This window comes from Anopheles funestus, chromosome 3RL (assembly GCF_943734845.2).
Source record: "Anopheles funestus chromosome 3RL, idAnoFuneDA-416_04, whole genome shotgun sequence".
NCBI lineage: Eukaryota > Metazoa > Arthropoda > Insecta > Diptera > Culicidae > Anopheles > Anopheles funestus.
In genome coordinates, this window is record NC_064599.1 from 11599397 (window position 1) to 11623010 (window position 23614).

Consider the following 23614-nt stretch of genomic DNA (forward strand, 5'->3'; position numbering starts at 1 on the left):
GTGTCCATCTGATCGCTAGCGTTTAGAAAAGGGTACAGTTGAAAATGTCGCTAAATGTGTCCGCCGAGAGTTGTTTGACGGGAAGTCGACACGCCGCCATAAAACCATTTTCAAATTGTTTAATAGCTCAACATCAAGTGGAAATTGTTGAAACTTTAAATTGCATTTTTGCATTTGTATTTTTGTATTGAAATGAGCGAGGAGATATAAAAGTCTTTTGGAAATACATTCTCTTGCATTTGTAAAATGTTCATCAAAACTTAATCTAATCTTTAGTACAAATCTTCTCGTTCTGTAAATAATAAAAAAAAAACTTTAGCTATTAAACAACTTTCCTCCTTTAGAACCAGAGTCCAGAAATCCATAAATCTCCAATCTGATACTCTGGCGATAACCCCGAAGTTTTTGTCCGATTAACCAGACCCGATAGATCAAACTGTGCTAAAAGTAAGTGATCGTTTCAAAAGCCACAGACAACCTCTCAAATTATCACTCCAGCTCTTCTCCCTAAGGGCCGATGGAATGGCCCAGCAATTCAGCGACCAGTACGCTCAGTATATCGCTACGATTAACAATTAATTTGGAACGACTTAAAACCAAATTACATTGGCGTTAACTGTTGTACGAGGGTTGCAACGGGAGTTCCGCAAAACCAGACGCTTCAATCGCTTCCTTCGGTGTTGATTTCTGAACCCTCCGACACGCGGGGAAAAACACCACCTAGGGAGCAATTACCGTGGGTTGAAATAATTATACACTTCTGCTGCTGCTCGACTTCAGGTTCGGCGTGTTGTGTTACTCCAAAGTTTCCCCCTAGGAAACGGGGCGGATGAGAACGTGCAGCAGTTTCATCCTATAATAGACTAAATAAATTGACTTTATTGCCAGTCAGTGAGAGCACCGCGGATCCTCGCCAACGTCGGGGCCGGGATTAAATTGTTTGTTGGTAAGGATGCTCTTATCTTTCCCACTCGATCAGAAGTCCTGAAACCCTAATGAAGTCGAATTGTGTTGTCTCAAACTGGGAGCGTCTCGTTTTGCGTCATCGCAAAAGGGAAAGCCAATCCCGTCTTGAAGAACATCGTCAAACGTTGGTACGTTGGTGATCTCCATCCACTGATTATGGCACACAGAGCAATAAAGCAATTGCGCCCTCGGTGCGTTCCGGATGGTCATAGGACATTGGAGATTCTCGATTTTGATTTGCTACATCCCGCTGGCAGAAGAACTATTTTTAACAAAAAAGATGAATTGCTTCGTAGATTCTGTCCCAGGAAAACAACATTTCCTTTAAGAGTTCCAATGTTTTCCATCCAATGCAGTGTATCTATTTTGCCATTTTGCGATTCACGTGTGATAGGCGGCACCCCTATGATGTGCTAACGTGACACTAGTTTGCCTAAAATATTATCCGATGCTGGGTATCTCCCATCGTAATGCTTCAATGGTAGCGAACAACATCAGCACTGATTGAGCGACACGAGACCAAACATTGATGCTCTTTGGCATTACAATTACAAAGGCATATTTACTAAATTATTCGTAAAAAATGACATCGTCATTATGGACTTTTGTTACAATAGAAATAGATGCTTATTAGTTCAACAAGCATCTTAAAAATGTCCCGGTTTCAAAATTCGTTTGTACTTTATATGGACTTTGTTTATGTAAATTACATATTTTACTTACCCTTGTAAGCGACTAACGACTCGTACTGGACCAACCTATTTCATTTGGTTAAAAATTTAAAACATTTTAATTTTTGCTTTATTGTTAGCGCTTTTTAACGTCTTTGTAACAAACTCTCTCAAGAATTGTATGGTTTACAGTGGCGCCATCTAGCTGTGAATGTTGAAAGCACAGTAACTTGACAATAGTGGGTTGTTGCCATCCACGTTTGAACATTTATAATTTAAACTATTTATTTATTTAACTTTGTTTTCCTATTTAAATCGAGTTATACTTTTAATGGTTTATGCTAGATTTTTGCCAAGTTTTACAAACTGCTTTTCCAGTTTAGTTATAAATAATTTAAATGTTTTGTTCCATGCACAAACCATTGTTGCATGTATGTTTATTTACAAACATACATACCTAGTATTGCACAGTTTCTCTACAAGTTTTTTAGCATTTTAACTTTGGTGAAGACAAGCTAACAATAAGAAAGCGTATGTAAATGAGCGTATGTTGCACGGACACGCATTACAATTTTGCCAATCACCGCCATTCGATAAACCAAGCCACGGGACAACACTGACAGTAAAATTCTTATCACCTTCTATTTTCTTTGCTTATCAATCGCGAACCAGGTTCAAAGTGCACGGTCCTACGAGTGCCCAATTTAGAGACCATGTTACGAACGATGGCTGGAAATGGTACACTCACACAAACTATCCGAATGATGATGGATCGCAAACTTTGCAGCGGTTCAGGCATTGCAGCTAAACGGCTCACGGGAAAAGTGGCCATCGTAACCGCCTCAACTGAAGGGTAATAACGAGGTTGCTGTTAACACTGCTAAACTGATCTGTTCTTATCATTTATTTCGGATTTTCTTTTCAGCATTGGTTACGCCATCGCGGAACGGTTGGGCCAGGAAGGTGCGAAAGTGGTCGTTAGTAGCCGTAAGCAGCAGAACGTCGACCGTGCTGTGAATGAACTTCGATCCGCTGGACTTGAAGTGACCGGCATCAAATGTCACGTTGCTAATGCTACCGATCGGAAAGCTCTGTTCGATCATGCAGCGCAAAAGTTCGGTGGCATCGACATTCTCGTATCGAATGCGGCCGTCAATCCGGAAGTTGGAGGTGTACTGGAGTGTAGTGAATCGGCCTGGGACAAAATCTTCGAAGTGAATGTGAAATGTTCGTATCTGCTGGCCAAGGAAGCGTTACCGTTTCTTCGCGAGCGCAAAGGTGGCAGCATCGTATTTATTTCCTCCATTGCCGGCTTTCAACCGTTCCAACTTTTGGGTGCATATTCCGTTAGCAAAACGGCATTATTCGGGTTAACGAAGGCAGCTAGCCAGGAATTAGCTACGGACAACATTCGAGTGAATTGCATTGCGCCTGGAGTGGTGCAAACGAAATTTGCCGGAGCGGTAAGTGTCATGCGTTCGAACAATGCTGAACGAAACAACTCATGCTCTTGCATTCGTTTGATTTTTTCAGTTGCATGAATCAGATGCCGCCAAAGAAGAAACCTTGTCACGCATTCCAATGGGTCGAATTGCACAACCGAAGGAAATTTCTGGCGTTTGCGCATTCCTTGTATCGGATGATGCCAGTTATGTTACTGGCGAAACTATTGTAGCTTCGGGTGGCATGCCGTCCCGGCTGTAAACTCTTTAAATAACGTAACTTATCACGCGTCTTCCATACATTCGGGTTTAAAGTTCGTACATGGTGTGTCTGGGTGTAGCTTCTACTTTATTATTTTTTACAAGCGGGTTAATAAAACATGTTAACGGGTGGTAAATAGCAATGCTTGTTTGAGTTCAGCCCACCATCGTTCGCTTTCGGCCACGAGCGCGTACCTCTTCATACTTTGCAATCGTTTCCTTGCAGTTGTTCGTATTGTGTACACGATACGCCTCCAGTATCATCTCGAATAGTCCTGGCAGCTGGCTGTGAGTGCTAAGAATGGCACGCTCAAGCACGTACAAATCCACACCTTTGTTTTCGTTGTTATCACTAAAGTGAGATAAACCAAAATCGATCGTTATCAACCGATACGGGAATACAGGATCTTCCGGATCTTCCTCCACTGGATCCAGCAGTATGTTCGAGGTGGTCAGATCACCGTGCACTAGATTGTTGCGATGTAGCACACCAACCACGTAGCCGATCTTTTCAGCCAACTTCTGTAGCAGCGGTGATTCTTGTGCATCTTGCGACAATGCTGTTAGTTCATCGATGAAATCCTTTGCCGTTCTACTCTTATCGAGATATTCCATGTAGATTTTTCGTTCCTCCAAATCGGCACCGTAAAACGCCGGTGTTAATACACCGGCTGTGGCACATCTTTGGAACGCTTTCTGCTCCGCTTTAATGCGCTGTCGGGTCAGCTGGCGATCGAGCGCCGGATGGCGATATTTCTTTTCGAAGCGTTCCTTCACCAAACATCGTTGGCCTTTGTATGTACCGATGTACAATTTAGCTTCGGCTCCCTGTTTTACAAGCTGTATTTCACCGCTATTTACACTGGACATTGCCATGTTTTGTTGATGCCCGTACACCTGGATGAAGCTATCCGGCTGTCACTTTTCGAATTGACAATTTGACAGTTGCTTTGAACACGCAGGAATATTCAACGTTTGCTCCATTATTTATTATTAATGTTTATTTGCGTAACCAATTCCTTCATATTTAAGAATGCTCATAAGAAGCTTCACACATACGAGCCAGCAGACCGGACATTTGTAACAGCGAGTTCAGCCCATCAACAATCTTCATGTGTGTTTCGCCAATCTCCCTAATGAAGTACAGCTTCAGCTTCTCGTCCATTTCCATGCGCCGGCAAACGCGAAACACATTTCCAATAATGTCTTCCGCCGCATAGCCCAGTCGCCATAGCTTATTCATGATCTTGTACGACTTGTGGATGTCTCCCTTGATGCAATGCTGCAGCATATCCTGCACGAGCAGTGGATGCGGTTCATCACACACCTTGAACACGTTCGCACCGCTTATGTGCCCGAATCCATTCGCCGTTGACTGCAAATTGTTGAGCGCCTGCCGCATATCGCCCTGTGCAGTAAAAACGATCGCTTCTAATCCGTCCTCATCGTAGCTGAGAGTTTCACGCTGACAGATTTCTACCACCTTTGCCAGGACCTGTGCATCCGATAGCTTCGAAAACCGCAGCATGGCGCAACGGGATTGAATCGGTTCGATGATTTTTTCGCTCGTATTACAAGCCAACGCAAACCGAGTGGTGTTGCTGTATATCTCCATCGTTCGTCGCAGCGCCTGTTGGGCACCCTCCGTCATGCTGTCCGCTTCATCCAGAATAACAATCTTATGTCGCCCACGGGGCAGTGTTACCTTTTGTTGGGCAAACATTTTAATCTTGCCGCGTACCACATCGATACCACGCTCGTTGGAAGCATTGAGCTCTAGGATAGCTTCACGAAAGTTGGATCCGAGTAGAATACGTGCCAGACACAGGATGGTCGTAGTCTTACCCACTCCCGGAGGACCCTAAATACCGGAAAGGGACGTTAATATAGCGCATTGATGTGGTGAACCACATTGAGCTGCTGCAAAGCCTAAACACACACCGCTATTATAATGTTTGGAGCATTTCCCTGGGTAGCGAATATTCCCAACCGAGCTACGGTTTCCTCATTGCCAACAATTTCCTCAAAGCGCTGTGGTCGGTATTTCTCAATCCTGCAAACAGAGGGATATTTTCAATACCTTCGCAAAGGGAGATACGATGGTGAAATGCTATACGTACCACGGAAGGTTTTTCTTTTTACCCTCAGCCTCCTTTGGGGCTGCAGTTGAGGACGATGTGGACGCTACCTCTTCCGGCATTTTTATGTGAGATTATTAAGTGGAACTCCACAAAAAATGTTGTCTCAATCTGCACTTTGTGGTTGGCAAATAAACAAATTATTGTTTTGGCGCACTTTTCATCACAACCAAGATGCACACATAAATCCGACAATGTGCCGGATGAAATATTTCACTTCACCTACGAACCTTGGTGAATGTCGTAAAGAAATGTCAAAAATGTTCTTGGTTCGTAAAAATACAGGTCATGCCATGAAAGAGTTTTAAATACGTTTCATTTGACATTACGATCACATAAACTGCTTCTATATTTTAAGATTATTTGTACGAAAATGTAATAAAAAGCTTTGTGATTCAGTTTTTGTTCACTGGGACTTATTTTTATCATACAAATTCTTCCAAAATGTTTTACCAAACACATTGAAAAAACAATCCGACACAGTTTGCGAAGTATACCAAACATGTCGACCACCATCAATATGGCGGCCACGAAAATGCATCACTCCTTGGACTGATGGCCTTGAAGCATCCTGCAATAGGATAGGTAGACTTTGACATATCGGTCTCGCTCAAATGTTTAGATAATTTTCACTCGCTTTTTACCTCCGGAAAATCCACCTCAAAGCAAAACTGTTTTCTTTACTGTTTGCCGACGATTCTCATCATACTCCTAGTGGAAAAGCTGTAATGTAAATTAGTGTTTGTTCAAAGAAAGTGTTGTGCTTGTGCCGTGCAGAACGAGACGTGTTGTTAAAAGAAAGAAACCTTCCCACCTGCCCCGAAACCGAAACACAAAAGGCTTTTGGATGCTGTAGGAAAAGTGAAGAAATAGAATAAAAAAAAGCATATTGTTTCGAAATATGCAATGGAATGTAGCTGTGGGGGCGCGGAAAGTGTGAAATCTCAAGACAAGCCAGTGAATTTTGTGATACTCTTGTCCGTGGAAGCTGAATGTTAAGATTGTACCATACGGGGAAAAAGCAGCTGCAGCATCCTTCTGTGTTCGCTCTGCCAACAGGACACTCTTTGCGCTTACATCAAAACGGGGAAAAAGCTGGTTCTAGAAAGCTAGACAGGTAAATTCATTTCCCGCAATGGACACATAATTTACCAGTAGAGAAATACTGTAAGCCACGAATAGATATAATTTAATTTCCTTTCAATAAAACACACATTGTTTTACTTGTTACTTTCGACACTTTTAGACCTTCTCGAAACCATCTGTTTTCTTTCGTTTAATTAAAAAGCATTATTTTTACACACCGAACGTTTCCTATTGCGCATTAAAAAGTCCCATAGACGGTTCACGGGGTGAATACAACGGGACAAGAAGCTCTGGCTGGAATGTGTGCCTTTCCTTAGGGGCAAAAAGGGGCGAACGAAAGCGCATCGACGGGGTTGCTGCTGATGCGGCTAAAGGGGCGACAGATGTGTGTCTGTCCGCGCCTTGCAATTGGCATACATAGCACGCAACCAAGACGCATCGCAACTTCCCCTTAGTTTTCGTATATCGATCGTTATTTCATTCATGCTCGGTACGGTCCGACGCGGTGCGTTTTCTGTCTGTGCTCCTTGGAATCGCAGCTTGTTGCATGTGTGCCGTCGTCTCCGTCCTTCTTGACCGCGCACACGACCAAGGACGAAAAAGTGCGCTGTTCTTACAAAACAGCTGATTCGCCTTGACTTCTTCGGTGGTCATACTTGGGTCATACGTTTGATGTGACACAATCCGTATAAAAAAGCATTTTTCTCACACCATGCAGTCGATTTACTAATTGTTTTGTTTTATTCTCTTTCAGTGGCGTCGACTTCAATCTCTTTAAAAACACAATCAGTGTGACCATAAGCACGGGATCCAGTGTGCCGTAATCTGTACATGTGTTATTTACAGTCACGTGCTTCCATGTCTGTTTGACTGATCCGATTGAAAGCGTTTGCACTGTCAAAAAAACGAGTTCTACGGCCGTTTCGCATCTAGCCAGGGGGAGAGTATTGTAATTAAAAGCGTTCCTAAGGCAACAAAAAAAAAAATCGCAACATGCACGGACATATGGCACCACAGCAGCATCCCGGGATGCATCCTGCACATCAACCGCCACCACATCTGACGCATTTAACCAGTCTGCCGCCCCACAACATACAGCGTGACCATCCAGCTAACAGGTAAGCATTTTTACCGTGCTTTAAAATTTCGCACAATGTTTGTGCAATATGTACATACATATCTATCGGAATCTTAATTTAATTATACACCATCTAATTACCTCTTACGATTTCGAAAACAAGCGGTGTAAAATGCAACTGTAGCTGTACAAATGTTTACTACACACAAAAACGCATATACACTTCTCCACATACATACGTCTATTTACTGTTTTCAACAGCAGTGTTCCCTCATCAAAATGTGACCCTAATTATAAACTTTTGTAAATACGTCCAACGAAATCAATTCGAGAGGTGAAAGACTTGATGGAAAAGGCGAAATCCTCCGCCACAATCTGCTCACAAACCCCGCAATTAGCCCATGGTTGCTGCTATAAATTCAAGTATAGGAGAAAACCCACCGTGTTGCGATGGAAACGGAAAAACGAGCTAGAAAAATAAAACATTGTTTTTTTTGTTCCTTTCTCTACCTCTAATCCCCACCGACGCAGCGCATGATGGTGAAACGATTTATTTGACGACCCCCCCCCCCCGGATAAAATGCGTTCCACCCATCATTTGATAAAATGCGATATGCTTTTTTGCGCCGAATAACTGCAACGTTGCTCTCGGGATTGCATCGTTGTTTGTTGTTTGTCCGGTGACAGACAGAGAGTCAGCTTTTTCCGAGAAAAAGCTGCGTGAAATTAAAAAAAAAAACACATTCGGAGAAATTATGTATATGCTGGCGTTATTTCATTACACATTCCCGGGGATGCGATTGTCGCTAGTTGGGGATGTGGGGACGCGTGTATTTTAACTGCACATTGTGCAGTTCGGATCCATGCGTTGCGTTGCACTTGCGTACAGGTAGATGGAGATGTTTTAATGTTTCAATTGCTGTTGTCGTTTTCCTGTCCAAGCAAAACCCCAACCGCGGGGCGGAAAACCGTAACGTCGAAATCGGTCTCCATTCCGGTGGAGAGAGAGCAGAAAACTGTTGTGAACATTTCGCAGGAAATGTTGAAGAGTGAGGACTGGGTAAATTAAATGTGTCCACCACAGCGACATCGAACCACACAAGCACGTTGGAAGAGCAGCTCTTTTCGTCTTCCTGTTTTACCCCAATGCAATGAAAATCGAATGGTGTAAAATCGATAATTTGCCATCGGAAAAATGCATCATCCATTGTTGACGATTTTGGACCGTATTTGCGTCGATGGACATATAGGTTCGATGGTGGAGATATTTATGGGGAGAGTTTAAAAAAAATATTTCTGCAAAGGTAAATAAAATTAGTAAACCTTTTTGAATAATATAACATTAAACCCATTAAATTCTTTTACACATTCCACTGTGAAATATGTCTTTCAAAAAGGTCCCTTTTATTTTTCAAATTATTCTGCCACCGTTCGATTCGGCTTAGGGGTTACTTCATTCATAAACATGAGTCAAGCGATAAAAGGGTAAGGAAGGATGACGCCGTTCCCAAACACACAAAGTGTCGCAAGAAAGTAAGGAGCTGAGCTTCGTTCGAAACAGCACTTTCGTCCTCAGACGTTCAGGAATGTTGATGTACGAATAAAATAAATTACACACACATACACAGTAAAGACTCTAAAGAACACTGCTGGTGACCCTCATTATGCACAAACAAAAAAAAAATCATATAATGTTGCAGCATGCTCTTGTTTTTTGCGCCTGCCTGCGATAGTAGCCAGAGGACGGATCAAACAACGATGACACCCCTGTTCGGTTGTGTGCGTTTCTGCCCGTACAGCTGGGGCAATAAAAATTGCAATGAAATGCATATTTTTGCATCAAGGTGTACAGCACCAGACGGCACACGGTATAGAAGAGACAGAAGTAACAAAAAAAAGATCAATCACCACGTCTCTCCTGCTGTGCAACGCGGCGTTTGCAAAGAGAGCAAAATAATAAACAAATGCAAGTAATATCCTTGCCACAGCAAACAAAAGGAAAAAAATATATGAACACAGCCCGTTATAAGGGAAGGAAAATGTGTCTGTGTGTAATATTTAATGATGGTGTTTTGGTGTGGTGTATGCATTCCACTGTTTTTTGGTCCATTTCCCGATGTGTATCTCATTCTTTTACAGTGCTGATCAAACCAATTGTATTTTTTTTTCTTTGATTGATTTTTTTTCAAATTATTTTAAATGTCAATATTGTTAGAAAAGACACACGTTAACTTGAAAATACATTATACTATTTGTAGTAAAAAATATTAAATTATTGAAGGACAAAACGGCATAGCAATAGGGTCCCCCGTTTTTAATATTTACGCTGTCTCTCACTCACTTTCTATGTAGGGGGAAAATGTGCAACGATGGATGCAATTATTTGCATAAACAAGGGAAAAGTTAAGAGAGGATTAAAATGCATTGACCATCGCAGGGAATTTTTCTTTCCCCTTCTACTCTCTCTCTCTCTTTCTCTTTCTTTCCTTCTGTGTTTTGTAGCGCCATGGTAAGATTGAAAGGATTTTCGCCTGACAGAAGTGCAACTGCAGCACTGTGTGGTGCATTGTCCCGACGATCATAATACTTCATAGCCAGGCCCCTGACGATGATAGCCCTCCGGTGGCCGGAAAAAAGGGGGTAGCAAACCGACAGCTTGACAGCTAAACAGGATCTCGTTTTATGGCTGCATTTGGTGAAGAAAATGACGGTCAGTGTTTGTTCCTGGAAGGGAACAGATAATGGCAATTAAAACCAAACCCGGACCGCCGGTCTGTAAGGAAGGGACGAATCTTCAAAACTAGCTGAAATACTTTTTGCACGCCTGTGTGTGCTGTGGAAAAGGCACAAATTACATGGCGAATCATGGCATCAGTTTCGTCACGGACGGACAAACTTTTGTGCCTCCACGCTGTCTGCGCTTGTCTGATCCTGCGTGACGCAGAAACCATCAATTGCGTACGAAGCACAGGACATGGTCTTACGGTGAAATAATCAATGCATAATGCGGTTTAAGAAAGATCGAAAGTAGAAAAGAACGAACTATAATCCTTATTTTCCTTTGGGAGGCTTATTTTCCTATTAACCAATTTGTTTAATAAGTTGCTAAGTGGTAAAAATAAGCCAAGTAAGGTCGTTAAGCCAAGAAGAAGATGAACGAAGATGTCCTTCTTGATTACGGGTGTAAAAATAGAAACAAATTAGTTTAGCTTCTAACATTCAATATAAGAAATAGTAAATCGTTATATATATTTTTTTCAATTAAATTACTCCCTAGCATAAGTCGAGATATTCAGCTTGACATTTAAATAGTTTTCCCATTTTTTTCCATTTTCGATCAGGTCAATTATTATTCTGTCCCCTATTTTTGTCTTTGGTGTCTTTTGCATTTGGTAACAAAAAAAAGCAAGGGAAAACATTTAAATGTCCGCATTACTTACCTCATAAGACGATGAAAATATTATTGCACAAATGGGAGAAGAGAAGGAACGGCGATAAAAAACAGGGAAGATAGGGTGTCGAAAAAATCAACCCCGAGAACATGCTAATCAACCTCTCGATGATGCCAGAGAGGAGATTTTTAAATATTGGGAAAAAGTAGTATAAAGATTTTTAAATTATCTGAGTTTTCGATAATTTTTAGGTGTTTTAAACGCAATATATATTAGTATAGGCAGTCATATGATACACTCAATATAGTGTAGTAATTCTGCATAACGGCTCTTAAGCAGCAGTAACCGCTCCCTTGGTTCCCGCAGCCGAAGAATCCGAGTCCCGAGTCCGGTCATATTTCGGTAGCCGTGCAAAAACAGCAGAATGTCTTTGATATTGTCGTATTATTTATTTGTTTTATGCAGTAAATGGTCGTAAATCCTTTTCTCACCTTGCCAGCTTGACGACAAATACTGGTCAGTCCAGTTCTCTGTTGGGTTTCCGTTTTTGAAACCTCCACTGCATTGCCCAATGCAGCCCTTTTTCGTTTTCCTTCGGAAAGGAAGTTGTCATCCGTTGGCTGGTAATAGAGCGGGAGCTACGGAGCGAAAAGATGTCGCTGTGTTTTTTCAAACAGGGAGATCCAAAAACGCGCCCAGACAGGTCCACAAACGTCGTAGATTCGTGGAAAAAAAACAACTCGGTGCAAGAGGCAATAAGGAACATCGGAGAATGAGTTATGTTTCATTCTCGACGGATAAAGGGTTCTTACCGAAGAACGCAATAAATGCGCATGAAGTAAGATGATACAACACACAGACAGTGGTTGAAGTGGGATGGGTGTTGGTAAAGAATCCTTTTCTTGTGTTGATCAAATCTTAAGAAATCTGAGAGAGAGCGAGAGCGATCGACCGAATTGTGCCCGAATCGAAATACGGAGTTGACAGTACTGTTCATATTAATAATATATGACATAGTGTGTAAATAGGGTAAATCAGATTGCGGTTACTAGCTCCTGCTGTCACCGCATGGAAGCTGACATCCATCGGTCCATGTGGCCATCGTTGGATAAAAGAGGACAAAAGGAGGACATTGCGAAATATGTTGACTGACTGAGAAGCATTAGGAAGGATTGTTGAACCACACGCGCCAGTCCATTGCTGGCGCTGATCGTGCAAGGATCTGTGTAACGCACCGCACCAAATGTGTTCCGCACTGTGGAGCGTCGAAACGAACGATCGGGATCGTCACCATGCTGCTGGATGGCAGACACTATTGGAAAGCTGCGGTCAGCACAGCGCCCTACCAACGACAACATTTGTCCGTGGAATCGTTACGATCGTTGCAGCGTCTGATACACTATTACAAGCGCTTTGCGCGTACCACCTCGCCGAAGGATATTCCAACGGGTTTTATCGCAACTGACGCGTTCCTTTCTTGCTTCTATCCGTTCACTTACAGACTAACCAACGCACGCCATCATCATCCGCGCGGTGTCGATCATCAGGGAGCCGGTATGGCCCCCCACCTTCCGATGCAGGTTCCGCCACCGACACACCAACCGTCACAGCACCAGTCACAGAACGCGCGAAAGCCACCACCGGGACCGTCGTATTACAACATGCACAGCGGCATACCGAAATCGATGCCACTGACCACACCCCATCTGCATCCTTCGCCGCCGGGGTTGGGTGTGGGACCGCAACCACCACAACCGTTGCCACCGCACCAGCAGCATATGGGTTCGATTTCACATCCGTCGGTCGTCGGCGGAAATCATCCGCCCGGTCCCGGTGCTAAAATTCCGTATGGGATGGGTGGTGGTGGTGGTGGTGGTGGAGCTGGTGGAAGTGTTGCTGGAGCATCAATGTCGGTTTCCGTGCATCATCCAGTGACGATGCAGGCACCGCCACCGATACCTGTCGTCTCTGCAGCGACACCGGCTGGCACGAAAACGCGTCACATCCCATCGAACACGGACCGTACGTTATTGGGACAACTACAGCTTTATTCAGCAGATTAATGATTTACTTTCCTTTTCCTTTTTCCTTGTAGATAAAGTCCACCACGGCCATGGCCACAGTGTGCTGCAATCGAATGGCAATTGTGGTCCCGGTTCGAAGGGGATTGCGAACAATCATCACCAGACGAACCAGACGGGAACGACGACAATGGATAAGACAAAAGTGTCTGCAGGAACTGCATCAAGTGGAGGCAATCGACACCATCACAATCACCACCATAGTCAGCATCAACAGCAGCACCAGCATCAACCACAGCAGCAGATCTTATCGAAACCAAACGATGCGCCGATTCCAAAGGATTCGGTTGGGGTAACAGGAGTGACAGTAAGTGCCGCCAGTGTGTCACCGTCCGTTGCAAACGTTGCAGCGACGATGACGAACCAGCCGGAGTCCGCTGCTATCGCTACTAGTACCCCAGCGAACGGTGGCACGTTATCGGTGGCCTCATGCATGGGCGACCAAAGCGGAGCGCCGAACCAGCTGGCGCCGGCACAACACTCACCAACCGACTCGATAGAAGCCTTGGCAAACATTAAAGAGAAAACAACCATGTGTTTAGTTAACGAACTGGCGCGGTACAACAAAATCCAGCACCAGTACCGTCTGACGGGTGAATCCGGACCGGCGCACAAGAAACATTTCACCGTCACGCTGAAGCTCGGCGATGAGGAGTACACGGCGGAGGGTGCGAGCATCAAGAAGGCGCAGCACAAGGCGGCTGGGGATGCGATCGCGGCGACCAAATACAAACATCCGCCGGCCCGGACGAACCGTCGGACGAAAACCGGCACCAAGGGCAACGTGAGCAGCTTCACGCCGACGGTCGAGCTGAACGCGTTGGCCATGAAGCGCGGTGAACCGACGGTGTACACCGTCAAGGCGGTCCCGGTACCGGTATCGAAATACGGTCCAGCGAACGGTACGAACGGAGGCCCGGTTCCGCCGGCAACCGGTGGACGGCGCCCGGTGGAAGATAAGTCCGCACCGGGTGTTGGCCACCCGCCGGGCGTGGGTTTCGCCGGTGCCGGACGATACGCGAACGAGGGCGGAAATGGTACCGCCGGGGCACCCGCCGGCAACAACGGGTACTGGTGCCGTGCAACTGGACCGACGGGTATTGCGGCTGGTGTTGGCGGACGTGGAGGCATGGGTGGATTTCATCCGGGACACCAGCAGCAACAGCAACATCACGGTCATCATCCGCGGGACGATCACCAGAATCGTCACCATGCGTCACATAACTATCACCATCATGAAGGGTACGGACACCACCACGGTTCGTCCGCACCGGTGCCATCCGTGCAGGAGTTCTACAAGGCTACGCTGCGCGTTGGTGAACGAACGTTCCTCGGCGAAGGTCATACACCGCAGGCCGCTCGGCACGATGCTGCCGCCCGAGCGCTGGAAGTGTTGAAACCATTGACGGCGGATAGTGCCGAAGGCAAGGGCAAACCAGGCGACAGCGCTGCCAACGGTGACACGCTACCGAGCGATGGTACCGGAACATCCGCCGACGGGTACGACCCGAATGCGGAACTGAAGTCACCCATTTCGCTCGTGCACGAGATTGCCGTGCAGCGGAGCTTGACGGTCGTGTTTGAGGTGATTAGCGAGAAGGGTCCGCCACATATGACCGTGTTTGTGACGCAGTGCAAGGTGGGCACGATTGTGACCGAGGGTGAGGGAACCGGCAAAAAGCTATCAAAGAAGCGGGCTGCCGAAAAAATGCTTGAAGAACTGCGCAAGCTGCAAAGTGTGGAGCAGCAAACGTATCCACCAGCGTGGGGCGACGCCAACCCAGCTGCTCAGGCTGGTGGCGAAAAGCGTAAATCGAATGCGAAATCAGCGGCCGCCGCCGATGGGGCCACGGCGAAGAAAAAGGCACGCAATCTGATCAAGGAAAAATCGATTGCGGACGTGGCCGAGAAGGAAAATCCCATCTCACGCCTGATGCAGATCCAGCAGGCCCGCAAAGAGAAGCAACCGGTTTACACGCTGGTCGAGAACGATCGTCCGAATGTTGGCCGACGTCGCCAGTTTACGATCGAAGTGAGTGCCAGCGGGCGGCAAGCGACCGGTGTCGGTATGACGAAAAAGGCTGCCAAATGGAGCGCGGCCGAAGCACTGCTGGTGGAGCTGGGATACGCTACCGAGCCGAAGGGAGGAACTGGCTCGACCGGTGGCGATAGTGCGGCAAACAAGGAAAACCAGTCCGGCGTGGCAAACGATTCCTCTCCTCCGGGCGGTAAGCGTTCGCGTAAAGTTCGGTTCCAGGACGAGCAACGAAATGGTGTGCCATCTGCGACACAAATGCTACCAAATGCTACATCTTCTAGTGGTGCAAATCAAGGTAAATGGGGAGTGTTGATTTTTTTTGGGTACGAATATAATAATAATTTCCTTTTTTTCGGTACAATTCGCGGCAGGTAAAGGTGAAACTTCCAATGACTCGATGAACGACAGTATCGCTTCAAATGACAGCATGGGAACGAACAGTTCTGGAGTGTCAAGTGCATCCTCAGCTGCACCGAAAGCGGACATTGGTGCAAAGAAAGAGCAATTGTTGTATTTGGCCCAGCTTTTGAAATTTGAGGTAAAAAATTATGTACAAAAATACCTTCCCATCACATACTTGAAATGGAGAACTTGAATTGTATCTTTAACTTGAATGTCTTTTGTTCCCTTTTTGTTTTAGGTACAATTTTCCGACTTTCCGAAGGGTAATCATGGTGAATATCTGACATTAGTGATACTGTCCACGGAGCCGAATCAGCTTTGTCATGGTAGCGGAGCAAGTCTCCAAGAATCGCATGACGAAGCGGCACGTGGAGCCCTGGAAATTCTGTCCAAAATTGGCCTGGACAATATCAAACCGAAAGCACCAGCAAACAACGCACCAGACGATGCTACCAGTTCAGCGGCAGGTGCGTCCTCAACGGCAACATTGTCTTCACCAGGAACATCCAACATTAAGTAAGGAAGAACATTGCCGAAATGATGTGAGACGCTTAATGTGAATATGACCTGTGCTTGTGCCGAGATCATAACACCGGAAGGCTGATGACCGAGCGAATAAGTGTATGTATATGTGATCGTTATCGATGTTAACTAAATGCAACCGGATTGCAGCGGCGCAGCGAGGAAGGCAGCAGAAAGTTTAAACATTACATTAAAAAGCAGCATTAGAATCGTGAAGAAAGCAAATTACTGTAACCACCTCCCTAGGGCCTGGTAAGCGATTGGATGGAAGCAGGGTTTTCAATTCTTTTGTAACTTTTTGTTTATTTGTTACGTTTTGTTAGACTTTTTTTTTGCGCAACCGATTTGCGATTTGTTTGATTCACGTTTTTTGTTTCTCCATATACCGTAATTGGAGTGAAAAAATTGCACATAGTGCTGCAAGCTTTTTTTTTTCGCTACTACAAGACCAATACAATAATTAGGGGCTCGCAGTAGTTTGAAAGATGGATTCGTTTGCATTGACTAGATACAACGAAGGTTTGAAGCTATAACTCAATTATTTAAAGAAGTAAAACATATGTTATGTTGCTGTTTTACACAGCACAGAGCCAAAAGAATGTTAGAAGAAGTTTAGGTTCATATTGATTCACAATTCGCAAAAAAAGCTTTTCAATCTGGCGTAACATCATTTGATAAAGCTGCAGTACTGTGTGCGAAAAGTGTTGTTGAAAAGAGAATGTTTCGGGTTCATGGAGGAACGCACTTCAGGAGAGAAGAACGGCAGCAATTGATTACCATTTACCTAAGTGAAGAGTTTGAAGAAACACACTGTGGAGCAGGACCAAACGGACGGACTAATGAAGCGAAGCAAAGCCCACAGTAAAATGTGAAAAGTTGAGATGTGCATGAAGGTTCTTGAATCTACAGCAACTAAGAAAGAAGACAGGAAGGAATAAGGAAGAAAGATAGAGAGAGAAACGTAGGATGAGGGATTGATAATGGGGAATCGATATAAAAAATAGCTATCTTGCATCGGTGGAAGCAGCAGCTTAGGGTAATACTACTTCGTCGTACAGTTGATTCTTGATCGCTGACTAGGCCAGTAGTAATGACAGCTCAGGGAAGATACACCGACTGAGACCCTAGTCAGCGAATCAATGATTGTTACTGGCGACCTTCCTATCCCTTAATTGATGGTGTCACAACATAGTACTATTCGTAGTTTGTGTATTTCGTTTGATAACCTTCATCATTCTGCTTTTCCAACTGTGTGCAAAACTGCGGGAATAGGCCACGGTCTGACACACGGTAGACGCTATTTGCTAGCTGCCCATGTCGACCGTCGACGAATAACGTAGAGGAATGCAGTAAAATCCCGAACACATGAAACATAAGCGCCTCGGTTCGGTTGATCGACAGGGGGGTAGGGGGGATACATTTAGCATAAGTAGAGGCGATCGAGATTTTACTAGATTCTGAAACGTACCGCGAAACGTTAACGTTCAATATCCACTGTATTGGTTTGGATGTCAAAGATCGGTGTGTATTGAGCGTAAACGTGATTTATCAAGGTGGGCAACATGTCGAAAAATGCGCGAGCGCCCTGAGATAGTTCTTACTGTGCTGATGAATACGAAATCCGTACAGATCCGTCGGAAGCGCAAAAGATCATTTTTCAGGGACGCCGGCAAAGAGCATCGTCGCCGAACACCTTTAAACTTAAGTGTGTTTCTGCTAGTGTTCGTATACAAGTATCTAACTGTAAGAAATAATGTATTTTTTCGCTATTCAATCGCATTAACGTACATCCCCAGTTACAACAAACAGTACCATTTTAACAATAGTAATCCACAATCAGAAGCGAGATACACAGCAGCAGCAGCTGTGTCGCATAAAGTAAAACATCCAATCAGCAAAAAACAGATATACTTTCTACCATGCACACAAACACACAAAATAGCAATAGAGTTCTACTGGCGAATGTTTACCAATGATCTGGCAAAACAAACAAAAAAATACATTTTTTCCAGTATATGAAGAAACGAGTGATCACGAAACAATGGACCGGTACGGAAACACATTTTATTTAAGTTTGGCATGTGAAATTCGATCGAATACGCGTTAGAGGGGCCCGTGTTGACTTCACTACCATTGAAATACATCACAGATAAGATAGTAACGCAAAAACTCCGGTTAGGCATATGGTAATTATTGTTTGTGACGGAAGAAAAAGAAAAACTTCCAACAGGCTCGTCATGGAAGAAACAACGGTAACAAGACTAAGAGCTGAAAATACGTTTATTGATCGCTCTTGTACAAACAGCTCCAATCGTCTTCAAGACACCTTAAGAATTAGAAACACGAGAAAAAGTTAAATGCTCTTGGTGCAGATTTAGTAATTTATATTCATTGCTTCATTCATACACCGAATCATATTTATTATTTAATGTCTCTGGCAACATTTGCATGATTTTTTCATCGTACTATCCTTACTGATTATGTTGCTTAACGGCAATTTACCAACGAAGGAGTCAACTGAAAATCAAGAGCGATCGATAAGCCGTGGCCTGACATTTCAATGCATCAGTTTTCAGTGCGATTGTTCTGATGTATCATGGAATGGAAAAGAAAAGAAAAACTGCAAAACACAATTATCAAGTGCACCCTCACGGTAACAGTTATGTGGCTCTAAAGAGAGAAACGAAAAAAAATCCGGTGAAAACAACTCGCCGTTAACTTTTAAAACTAGAAAAAAAACAGAAAAGATTATTTGCACTCGTTTAAAATACTTACATGGTACTCGAAAAAAGGAAGAAGAATAAGAAAACAGATGCAAAAAAGAAAGAAAAACACTTCAAAGGCAGCATATATTTTAGAATATCGAAAATCGTTAAAAAGTTTTTGAAAATTTTAATAGATCAAAAGAACAAGATACAAGAAAACAGAATAGGAAAGATGATAAAAAACTATTTAAAAACAAATCCCCCCCCCCCGTGCGGACGAGTGAACTACTCGCGGACATGAGAGGACACGCCGAAAGGTTAATGGTTCCAGTCCTGATTGATGGTAATTCGCGTATATTTTGCTAAAATTCCACTTCTCGACAACAAACAGCAACCAAAAACAAATGCATAAGTTTCCCCTCAGGTCGTATGTAAGTTAAAAATCTGTTTTGGGAAAAAAACGGGAAAAGATCGATTAAAATCCAATTAGTATGCATATCTCGCCATCTCAAATCAAAAAAAAAATGCAAGGAAATGGAGAAAATGGATCAAAGAAGGGCATTATTAAACGCGTGAAACGAAACAAAAAAACGGAAGAGATATGCGCCAGTTTAGTGACACGGGGTACATGTGCTGGTAAGGAAAAAGTGTGTTACTTGTAGTAAACAAGCTATGAAACATCCATCATCATATTTGTACGAGAAAAATAAATAAAAATATATGGAACGAATAAAGAAACTACTCACAATACATACACTGACGGTGGCACATACGAGCATAAAGTATCACAAAATATTAAACAAAATTTGCTTAGTTGAGATAATATTATTAACAATTCTTTTACGTCTTACAGCACGTGTCGAAGGGTTGGCGGTTCTAGCTGATGTGTCCCAGAATGAAGAATCGATCGATTATCCAAGAAAATCCCATGTTGGTAGTTTCTTCATACTTCAGTAGAAAAAGTCATTCAACTTCTGGAGTACCTTCTGCACCAGAGCAAATTTGTTGAACGAGAACAAATGCACCAACTTTATCGGATCATTCGACGTCACATTCGGTTTCAGCAGCTCTCGCAATACTCCAACGAAATGTTCTACTGCAAATGCTTCGAACTGTTCCGGATCATCGTTGGCGTGCGCCGCGAATACAGCATCTAACGCCGGTGGTAGCGTGATGCGTGTCAAGTTCAGCATTGCCCGCAGATGTCGATAGGAGTATGGAACATAAATGCCCGGTATTATGGGAATTCTGATCCCTGCCGTTCTACACTGCTCCCGGTAGCGAAAGAAGGACTCCGCATCGTACAGCGTTTGGGTAAGAAGAAAGTCTACGCCGTGGTCAATCTTTTCCTTGAGATAACGCAACTCTTCCGTCTTTGAAGGTGATTGATGATGACCGTACGGATAGCCACCGACACCGATCGTTAGCCTGGGACGGTCTGGTTGTTGCTGTTGCAGAAACTGCACCAAATCAGCGGAGTGCTGAAATTTCTGGTCCTGATGTACGGTATCCCCACGGATGACGAAAAGGTTCTGGATGCCAGCGGAAAGCAGTCCCTCTACCTGCTGCTCCGTTATGTTATAGCAGGAAACATGATTTACCACGGTATATTGCGCGTTGCGAAGCTGGCCAGTCAACTGCAGAGTCGGTGCCCGAAGAAAGTCGTCTGCGTAACGTAGATTATCGTCCAAAATCCAGGGAAGGGCACAGAAGACGGGTTGTGGCGTTAACCGTTCCAGCTCTCCAATATTGAAGTCATCTTTGGCAGCTATTTCGATGGAGTATGAAACAGGAATTACAGTCTCGACGGGAGAGTTGAAGATACGGTCCAGCTTCGTGTGCAGAAGTTCGTTGTTCACGGAGTTAGTTGTGGATGCGGCCATTGCGGGTTGCAATGTAGTACTCAGTATTTTGCCCAAGTGCCTCAGCAATCTTATTCTGCGGTAGAACAGTTTGTGTGTGACGATGCAAGTGCTGTTGTAATTTGTTGCAGTTATTCTCGGTGTCTTACAAGCCAGCCAGCTGATAAGATAAGCCTGTTATATAGCGTATAGAGAAGGAAACAAACCGGTTATCATGAATTTGGCACGTTCGGTAAAGATACGTAAAAAGATATTGCCAGACAGCCAATAGGCTTAGATTGCTTGATTAAATCAAGAACAACAATATGCAAATGACCACCAGCTTCTCCGGGTGACTCGATGGGAAAATTTATGTTTCGTGACATAATTGTAGTTTCGGAATCGATTTACCTCGACATCTGCAAGTCTTGTACGAAAAATGAACATTTACCATGAGTATTACCTTTCGCGCGAAGTAAACCGTTTAAGGAAGATTAGGTGATGCGTTTTTTAATTCACAGTTTAATCGCGAAGTCCATCCTCAAAACTGCGCTCTCAACTCAACTCTCAACTTTTTTTCGTTTTACGAAAACCATTTACCATACAGCACAGCGATCGTGTTGATGACAGTTCTAGTGTTGTGTTGAAAGGAAGCGCGCTAGGGGTAGCAGAATTAGGGGATGAAAGACGCATATACACAGACACCGGTGTGTAGATAAGAACCCACTACGCAGCGCAAGGTCGTGGACGGTTCGGTGTTTCTATCTTCTTTTCGTCGTGTGTGCGCCTTTCATCGCAATCAATTTCGTCCAATTAATATAAACCGAGGAGTCTACGCTTGGTGTGTCCACCTTCAATATTAGTCGGTTTGTCGTTCGATTAAGTTTAGTCGCTTCGGTACCGTCTGGTGGAACGGAAGACACGCAAAACCCGGTCGAGCAATGTTCGGTCTGTACGTGGCCCTTATCGTGCTAGCCGCTTGTCTGTACTTCAAATGGAGCTGTAGTTACTGGACGCGGATGGGCAATGTGGCTGGTCCGAAGCCGTTGCCGATTTTTGGAAATCTGCTAGAACAGCTTACCGGGCAGAAGCATTTCGGTGAAATCTTCGAGGAGATGTACCGGGCGTTTCCGCAGGCTAGCTGGGTTGGGTTCTACAAGATGTCAAACCAGCCGGGCATTGTGGTGCGCGATCTCGAGCTGGTGCGGGAGGTACTGACGAGTAGCTTTTCCTCCTTCAATCAGAACGATTTTCAAATCGACGAGACGATCGATCCACTGCTGGCGTACAATCCGTTCGTGCAGGCCGGTGAACGATGGAAGGAACGGCGCAGCCAGATGACTTCCGTGTTTACCATGAACCGGATACGAGCCACGTTTCCGTTGGTGCAACAGGTGGCACAAGACTTTGCGCAGTTTATCGAGCGGACGCGCAAGATGGATCCACATTTCGAAGCGAAGGACGTAAGTGTATTTCTTCGTTGCGGTTTGGAGTAGGGAAACGTTCTAAAAAAAGGGGGTGAATATTATTTCTTTCAGATCTGTGCCAAGTATACAATAAACGTTGTCGCAAGCATTGCCTTTGGAATCGATGCGGAATCGTTCACTAATCCTAACGCAGAGTTTGCTCGCATGGGCAACGCACTGTTTGCACCGACGTGGATGACGGCGATCCGATCGCAATTGGCACTGTTTGCACCGGGACTGGCAAAGCTTTTGCGCGTACCGTGAGTAATAATTGCTCGAAACAATCAAAACACAGTACAGTCGATCAGTTATATATTTCACCTTTTAGCTTCATTCCTGGGTATGTGGACCGATGGTTTAGGAATATGGTCAAAGAAACCGTTCGTCAACGGAAGAACGCCAAACGCCAAGATCTCTTTCAGGCAATGTATGACAGTTTGTCCGAGAACGGAACGGTCGAAGCGAATGAAAACCATATCGTTGGTCATTCGGTAACGTTCCTATCGGAAGGATTCGAAACCTCCAGCACGATGATGAGTTACTTGCTGTATGAGGTTGGTATGGAGCTGATGAAATCATATTGATACTCAAGTGACGTTGACTTAACTGTTCGATTGTCTCGCTTTAGCTTGCAGCCAATCCATCCATCCAGGAGAAGGTAGTGAAAGAGCTCCATACAGTAATCGAAGAATCTGGCGGACAGCTAACCGAGGCCGGCTTGCATAAGTTGGTGTACATGGAAGCGGCAATGATGGAAACGCTTCGAATGCATACACCGGTATTCACCCTTCCGCGCATCTGCACGAAGGATTTCGAACTTCCTCCACAGTTTCCGAACGATACCAAGCGTATAACATTGCGGAGCGGTACATCGGTAGTCATTCCGGTATATGCCATCCATTACGATCCCGAAATCTATCCCGCACCGTACGAGTTTGATCCGGATCGGTTCTCGGAGGAAAATCGTAAATCTCGTCCGAGGCACGCGTTTCTCGGGTTCGGCGAAGGTCCTCGTTTGTGCTTGGGTAAATGATTTAGCAAATCTATTCAGATTCAGATGTTTTGAAGCTATTTATCGTTTTGATTGTTCCCCCCTTTTAGGAATGAAATTTGCCTTGCATCAAAGCAAAATTGGTATTGCAACACTGTTGAGCAAGTATCGTGTAAAGCTGTCTTCGAAGCAGGAACTACCCCTTGAGTTTGCCAGAAGTTGCTTCCTGTTGTCTCCAAAGTCGGGTATATGGCTTAACTTCGAGGACAGACAGTAGAACATTTACGGAAAGATGCATTGAAGCATAGTAAGAGTATATTTTACACTTCATATATTAATAAAGAAAAGTCAGAAGTGTGTAAAGCTAGCTACTGAGCGATAAATTTACCAATGACCGTTATCGAAGCACATAAATTCTAAGCATCTTTTAAAACAACTTTAATTTAGCTGGGACGTAAACCATAATTTTTGACACCCTTTACAAAGCAAAAATCTTTACAGTGCACCCTGTGCTGTCATTTCCCCACGGTTGAC

At 44.4% G+C, this 23614-nt stretch overlaps 6 protein-coding genes across 6 annotated transcripts; 3 read left to right on the plus strand and 3 right to left on the minus strand.

The window, feature by feature from the left end:
• The first annotated feature begins 2066 nt into the window (after positions 1–2066).
• On the plus strand, positions 2067–3483 carry LOC125767825 (dehydrogenase/reductase SDR family member 4). The gene is made up of 4 exons (XM_049434742.1): positions 2067–2168; positions 2310–2490; positions 2563–3100; positions 3171–3483. Exons 2-4 carry the CDS (start codon positions 2351–2353, stop codon positions 3339–3341), a joined length of 849 nt encoding a protein of 282 aa, XP_049290699.1. The 5' UTR covers positions 2067–2168; positions 2310–2350; the 3' UTR covers positions 3342–3483.
• A 13-nt stretch (positions 3484–3496) lies between these two features.
• On the minus strand, positions 3497–4285 carry LOC125767826 (EKC/KEOPS complex subunit TP53RK). The gene has a single exon (XM_049434743.1). The coding sequence runs from the start codon at positions 4214–4216 to the stop codon at positions 3497–3499; it is 720 nt and encodes a 239-aa protein (XP_049290700.1). The 5' UTR covers positions 4217–4285.
• LOC125767821 (replication factor C subunit 2) lies at positions 4264–5679 on the minus strand. The gene is made up of 3 exons (XM_049434736.1): positions 5461–5679; positions 5282–5393; positions 4264–5201 (listed from the first exon to the last, which is right to left on the minus strand). Exons 1-3 carry the CDS (start codon positions 5538–5540, stop codon positions 4368–4370), a joined length of 1026 nt encoding a protein of 341 aa, XP_049290693.1. The 5' UTR covers positions 5541–5679; the 3' UTR covers positions 4264–4367.
• A 367-nt stretch (positions 5680–6046) lies between these two features.
• Positions 6047–19502, plus strand: LOC125767800 (double-stranded RNA-binding protein Staufen homolog). Its single transcript, XM_049434709.1, has 6 exons — positions 6047–6595; positions 7319–7682; positions 12536–13056; positions 13130–15448; positions 15525–15691; positions 15794–19502. The coding sequence occupies exons 2-6, from the start codon at positions 7558–7560 to the stop codon at positions 16073–16075; spliced, it is 3414 nt and encodes a 1137-aa protein (XP_049290666.1). The 5' UTR covers positions 6047–6595; positions 7319–7557; the 3' UTR covers positions 16076–19502.
• A 26-nt stretch (positions 19503–19528) lies between these two features.
• On the minus strand, positions 19529–21199 carry LOC125767824 (5,10-methylenetetrahydrofolate reductase). The gene is made up of 2 exons (XM_049434741.1): positions 21087–21199; positions 19529–20818 (listed from the first exon to the last, which is right to left on the minus strand). Exon 2 carries the CDS (start codon positions 20663–20665, stop codon positions 19733–19735), a length of 933 nt encoding a protein of 310 aa, XP_049290698.1. The 5' UTR covers positions 20666–20818; positions 21087–21199; the 3' UTR covers positions 19529–19732.
• LOC125767811 (probable cytochrome P450 308a1) lies at positions 21194–23459 on the plus strand. The gene is made up of 5 exons (XM_049434720.1): positions 21194–22086; positions 22162–22349; positions 22418–22643; positions 22718–23114; positions 23191–23459. Exons 1-5 carry the CDS (start codon positions 21565–21567, stop codon positions 23355–23357), a joined length of 1500 nt encoding a protein of 499 aa, XP_049290677.1. The 5' UTR covers positions 21194–21564; the 3' UTR covers positions 23358–23459.
• The last annotated feature ends 155 nt before the right edge of the window (positions 23460–23614 follow it).